Below are 6229 nucleotides of genomic sequence, written 5' to 3'. Positions count from 1 at the left end.
AGGTGGGGCTTGAGCTATGCAAACGAAGAGAAGACGGAGTGATAGACTTCTAAGTGCAGGAACTTTTTGACCGTGAGAGAAGTCATATCTCAGATTCACTGTCTGCAAAATGAACCACTGGACTAGGCACCCCCCAAACATTCTGATCCCAGCTTTCTGTGACCTTGGTGTGTTGATCTGGAATAAGTGTGGGTGCAGGTTCAGGGGAAATGGCGTCTCAACAGAATAGACGCCGAGGGTCAAACAGAGCAGCTTTATTAAGCAAGATGAAGGAGGGTTGTCTGACCCACCCACCCGGGGCTCCGGCCAGGGCGACGGGTCTGAAGGTCCCTTTCAGGCCACATCCACGCGAGCGATGTATGGTCCATGCCCAGGCTGTTCACCACGTACACCTCGTACTTGCCGCTGTCCTCGGGCGTGGCCTGGCGGATAGTCAGCGTCGTGGTGGTACTGCCGATCTCAAACACTCTATGTGGGAAGAAGGGGAGGCCAGGCCCTGGTCAGTTTACGCGGGTTCCGGCCGGGGTACTGAGCTCCATTCTTCGCCGCCCAGTTCAGCGTCCCCGTCCCACTCCCGCCAGTTTCTGGACCCCGCCCCGCCCAAGCTCCCGCTCCAGGTGCTGTCCTTGCGCAAGTCCCCGCCCTCACCTGTCGTCTTCTTCGCTGTCTTCCCCGTTCTTAGCCCAGCCCACGTCGGGCGCAGGCTCACCCAGGATCTCGGCAATCAGCGTTACCGTGGCGCCTTTGCGCGCCTTAGTGTTACCCGGTCCCTTCTGAATCTTCGCTGAAACTGGAGGAAGGGAGAGGGACTGACACCCAGTAAAGGACCTAGAGATGAGGCAGGCAGGGCATCATCAGCTAATACCCGTCTCTAAATACTAGATGGATTTAAGATCGCTGTGTGACGTTGGTCTTTAACCTCGCTGGGGCATCATCTCAATTGTCAAGCGGGACTAATCCCGCCCTTAATGAAGAAGGATCAATAGAGATTCTAGGGCTCAAAATCTGGAAATGTTCGCACATCTAGCGGTGCCTCGGAAATTGCCCTGGGTTGAGAGCCAGAAGACCAGGGATCTAACCCTGCCTCTGCTTCTGTCTCGCAGTGACCCTGGGGCCCTGGAATAGCGTGACTGAAGCCCTTAGCGGACTTCTTAGGCTGGATGGGATGGAATTCTGGGGGTAGGAAAGGAGTACGCGCGCGGCCGGCGCTGCGCGCTGGTCTGCGGCTCAGGCTGTGCGGGGGCTGGGCCACATCCCCTTGTGGACTCAGGGAGGCCCAGCGGTAAGCGCAGCAAGACCAGGCTGTGGGCGCCCGCCAGCTGGTGCTGCTCCGCGCGGTGACACTACACCCAGGGAGCGTAGTACCTTCCACAAGGATGCGTGCCGAGTCGGAGCACTGGCAGAAGGGCTTGGTTACGTTGATGCTGTACTGGCTCAGATCTGCCAGCTCGCCATCGCGCACCACCAGTGCCACTACGTCAGGATCCTTGAAGACATAACGATACTTGGGCCCGTCTCGCAGCTCCTTGCAGTCCTTGCCCCAGCGCATGAATGGGTCCGGGAAAGCCGAAACTCGACAAGTCAGTCAGCTTCGTTGCGCTGCCCTCCATCAGCAGCACCACGTTCTTCAGCGGCTCCAGCACTCTCCGCAGTACCTTCTCTCGCAGCTCCTTCCCGGACCTACCCGCTCGGTCCAGGTCAGGGCCCCAAGCTCTCATGACACGGCCTGGGCCCGCCTGCAGCCCTGTCCATCCGTACAGCATCCCCTGCTCCCCTCCCCCACCTCAGCCCACTAGACTCTTAAACGTGTGCGGGTGGATAGGGAAGACAGCCGTTCCTGAATTGTTAGTAAAATTGTCTACTCTGGCAGCCACCCCTCCACCCTTCAGAAACCGCTCTCCTCTAAGTCCAGTGACCATACAGGTACATGACACTGTGCTCAGTCAGTATCAGTTCAGTCGCTCAGTCGTGTCCGACTCTTTGCGACCCCATGGACTGCAGTATGCCAGGCTTCCCTGTCCATCACCAACTCCCGGAGCTTACTCAAACTTGTGTCCATCGAGTCAGTGATGCCATCCAACCATCCATCCATTCTCCTCCCGCCTTCAATCTTTCCCAGCATCAGGGTCTTTTCCAATGAGTCAGGTCTTTGCATGAGGTGGCCAAAGTATTGGAGTTTCAGCTTCAGCATCAGTCTCCCCCCACCCCCCAAATACAGTGTTCAGTCTACCCCCATCCCCCAAATGCAGTCGTGAGCGTTCTGCAGCTCCAGCTCCCTTCCTCCAGCGGTTCTCCAGAGCTCCCCCTTACCTGTGGTCCCAGTAAGAGGCCTGGATGTGAATGGCTGCTTTCTGAACCTGGGGGTGGTTGATATCCAGCATACTTCCAGGGAGGGGGGCTGCAGCCGAGTGGAACACGGCCGCTGTTTTTTTGGTGGGAGCTGCTTTGGACATCTGGGGAGCAGGAAACAAACAAAGTTCTAGGCTGACACAGAGATTCCGAACTTCAGCCTTTTCCCTGTAGGTTCAGAACATCCCCCTATGTGGGAGTGTCTAGGCTGACCTGAAGATCTAGACTTGCTATGAGGGCTCAACTTCAGGACATGGGTCAACTAGCTGGGTGGCAGGTGGCATGCCCTTCCAAACGGCAAGGCCAGGGCACAGGTAGGTGTTCAGCTCCAGGCCCAGGTTTCATACATGGCTCCCCTCCTTGCCTTCTTTGGCGTGGTTGCCCCAAGCCCCTGGGGATCCCAGCCCCCATTCCCTGACCCACACAATCTCCTTATTTAGCCTGAGGATGCCTGCCACTGGGGCAGTCCCCGAGGGAAAACTGAGCAGCTCTGGAGTGCACCACATGTCAGCACCCAGAGAGCTGGGCAGCTGGGCATGGCTCCATCCCCTTCCCAGAACAGGGGCTATTCATCTCACTCCCAGGAGAACTAGGCAAGTCTTCAGGTCGACAGGAGACTCAGCTCCCCGCTGGGGCAGTTTACATTCAGGTCAGTCCTTGGAGAGAGGGACAACATGTCCTTCCTGGACACAGTCAGTTAAGGGGTGTGAGTGTTTGTGGAGGTGCCCTTGAATGAAGCCAGAGTGGCGATGGGCTTCACTGTCCAGCTAGCCAATTATGAGAGGCCCACATGGCAGTCAGAACCAATCTGGAAACACCTTACTCCCCCCAACCCCAGGAGTCTAGGGTTGTCGCTGTGCCTCCTGGTGGCAAACAGATAAACCTAGAAGGGACCTTAAGGATTTTTGAGAACAGCATCCTCTCCTGCCACCCCATTCCCACACTCCCCTCCATGTGACATCATAGGGTCTGGCTGGGCTACACTGTCCCTGGAGATTGGCACTGACTCTGACACTCTAGGTCTGCCCAAGCTCCCTCCCTGGGCATAAGCTGGTGTATAGGGGCATCAGACCACCAGGGATAAGGGGGCTAACTCCTCTGAGATTTGCGTGGAGTCCAGTCCACCCAGGCCAGGGCACTAGGTAAGCCTTGCTTCCCTTCACTGTAACTGCCTGCCCAGGTGCGGAGTGCTGTCAGCTTTTGATCAGAGCAGTTTTGACACAGCTCTGCTGACATAAATTACCTTTGCTCCTCCGGGTTTGGAACAAGCAGTTCACATGCCATTTCCAATGGAGATGAGAGGGAAGCTCAAGATCAGAAGGGGGACGGGAGAAGAATTTTACCATTTATCAAGATATAAGTTCAGGCACCTCAATTTTATATGAAAACACTTTCAGTGTGTAGGGGATTAGAGACTCTCACAGGCAAACTGTATATCTTCATCGCTAAAATGGCAGGTGGGAAAGGTGGCTCTCTGGCCCCTTCCAGCTGGCCCTAATATCCTGTTATTTTATGATGATGGGGTTTGGCTCTTCCCTGGTGTCCTGAGAAGCCAGAGAGGCTGAGCTGGGCAAAAGGTGGTTTGGACTACAGCCAAGGGACACTCAACCATGATCAGCAACACACCTGCACCAGCTCCCTGTGCTCATGGCTACTGCTGCTGCTGCTGCTGCTGCTAAGTCGCTTCAGTCGTGTCCAACTCTGTGCGACCCCATAGACGGCAGCCCACCAGGCTCCGCCGTCCCTGGGATTTTCCAGGCAAGAATACTGGAGTGGGTTGCCATTTCCTTCTCCAGTGCATGAAAGGGAAAAGTGAAAGTGAAGTTGCTCAGTCGTATCCGACTCTTAGCAACCCCATGGACTGCAGCCTACCAGGCTCCTCTGTCCATGGAATTTTCTAGGCAAGAGTATTGGAGTGGGGTGCCATTGCCTTCCCTGCTGTGCTCATGGTGAAAGGCTTTATTCCTTTTACATTGCCAAGAACAGAGTTTTCAGTCTGGGGAGGGACAGCGGGGCACAGTCCCGCTAGACACAAGAACTGGCTCCCCCTCCATCCAACTCAGGGCAGGGCAGCCCAGTTACAGGACCCAGTGACCCTTCTGTGGCACTGCAGGGGATCAGCTAGAGTCAAGGCACCTTAGCACCCAGTGGATCCCTGGCTTGCCATGAGAATAAGAAGGGCCAGACTGAGGAAAATCCTCATCTATGGCCCCATCACAGTAGGCGTGCTGACCACAGCACTCACAGCTGTCCCGCGTGTTTTGATTGGTGCTCTGACACACAGCGTCAGCACATGAGCCTGTCCTGCTTTCCTCTACAGCTCTTCTCACCATCTGCTCTCACCAATCATCATGATGAAACCCCCTCTGCTCCAGGGGTCAGGACCAGAGCTGCCCTGTCCCCTGAACAGAGTGAAGAAGGCTGAGCCAGGATGCGGGTGTGGGCTGGTCCCTTCCAGAGCCCAGCATCCTCCCATTGTGATAATGGAACATGTGAGAAGAGGTGGGGGCCACCCGTATGGTTGAGGCTGGTGGTGGGGATTCAGTGGTTCTGCCAGGATTTCAGAAACTTTAGAGGATGAAACAGACCCACATCTTTCCTCTCTCAAGGAATAAGGGACAGGTGAGGGGCCAGGAGGGTCAGGGGGCAGGGGAGGAAGGTCCTAAGGTGCTAGGTGGTATACCTCGGTTCTCACTGGCCCAGAAAAGGCTGGAATGCCCTGTCCCAGTACCCCAGCATCGTATACGCGCTGTACCCCCAAGACATCCCTCCCCACAGACCACACACATAGGTCCTGCTGCTTGCTGTTTTTATTTTCCTTGTGACAGACAGACAGACAGCTGCACAGACAGCTGGATGGCTGGGGGGGGTTGTGGGCAGGACAACATAGGTAAGAGGGATTGGATGGCAGGGAGACTTCATAAAAGTCAATAAATAAATAAATATGAATGAGAAGGAGGGTGAAGGCCACAGAGAGGCGGTGGGGACATCCTCGGGCCAGCGTAGAAGGCCCAGTGCTGTGTTCACTGGGATAGGAGGAGAGCGCTGCTGGCTTGAGAGACCCCGCCTCCAGCCTTCAGCCCTCCAGGCTTCTCCTTCTGGGGAGGCTGGCAGCTCCCGCCCCCACCTGAGTCCTCTCTCCTCTCCCACCTCGCTGCCCTCTCTCACGTACTGCCTCTGGCTCCCTGGCACTGTCTCCAAGTCCTGTCCCTGCTTCAGTAACACTCCCAGCCCCTGGCTTATAGACACCCTGGGCTCCCCCCATTTCCTCCTCTCCATTCATTCACACCCTCCTGGGATGGTTCTCCCCCAGATGCTCTGTCTCCCTCCCCCGTAACCTCCATAAAGTCTCCCCCTCCCTATGCCTTGGCTTCTTTTCCTTACGTGCCCATTCCCTCCTTGTCCCTCTTGACCTGATCCTGACCCCACCCAGCCTGGCCCATGGGTCTCCCGCTCTGGCTCCAGCTAGGTGGCATCAGCTGAAGCCCAGGGTCTCTGTCCCCAGAGGTCCATGAGGTAATAGCCCGGCCGGATGTTGCTGCTGGTGGTGTCCGAAGCCCCCCCGGGCTCACCCGGCTCCGTGGGGGCCTTGGAATGTCCCGGGGCATCAGCGGGAACCCCGAGTCGGAGCCCGAGGCCGGGCTGTGGTCCGAGGCGCTAGGTGCTGCCTGGGTAAGAGCGGAGCAGCACCTTGTGGCGGGTGGCGGCCTCAGCCCGGCGGCGCCGCTGCTCGCCCAGGAACTCCTTGAGCCGGTTGGTGGTGAAGGTGAGCGTCTGGCGGCGCAGTTTCATCAGGTAGGCATCCTGCAGCCACGGGTGGGCCAGGCAGTCCTGCACGGAGGGCCGGCTCCTGCCAAGCCAAGCCAGGGACAGTGAGCCT

At 57.1% G+C, this 6229-nt stretch overlaps 2 protein-coding genes across 7 annotated transcripts in view; both read right to left on the bottom strand.

Annotated features, from left to right (window-relative positions):
• Nucleotides 1–239: 239 nt before the first annotated feature.
• On the bottom strand, nt 240–4144 carry SPEGNB (SPEG neighbor). The gene is given in 7 exon segments (XM_081584279.1): nt 240–356; nt 359–468; nt 649–790; nt 1366–1588; nt 1590–1680; nt 2311–2453; nt 3976–4144. Coding segments are annotated over 6 exon segments (732 nt in total). The 5' UTR covers nt 3976–4144; the 3' UTR covers nt 240–333.
• Nucleotides 4145–5141: 997 nt separating this feature from the next.
• Nucleotides 5142–6229, bottom strand: part of SPEG (striated muscle enriched protein kinase) — a 58641-nt gene continuing 57553 nt past the window's right edge. For all 6 annotated transcript variants that reach the window (XM_081584269.1, XM_081584268.1, XM_081584267.1 and 3 more), the window contains one exon: nt 5142–6199. In XM_081584269.1, coding sequence (XP_081440395.1) covers nt 6007–6199 — 193 coding nt within the window. In that variant the 3' untranslated portion in view covers nt 5142–6006. The remainder of the gene's footprint in view (nt 6200–6229) is intronic.

This window comes from Giraffa tippelskirchi, chromosome 3 (assembly GCF_054371585.1).
Source record: "Giraffa tippelskirchi isolate mGirTip1 chromosome 3, T2T-mGirTip1v1.2.pri, whole genome shotgun sequence".
NCBI lineage: Eukaryota > Metazoa > Chordata > Mammalia > Artiodactyla > Giraffidae > Giraffa > Giraffa tippelskirchi.
The sequence above is the reverse complement of the archived record's forward strand: the minus strand, read 5'-3'. Positions and strand labels throughout refer to the sequence as shown.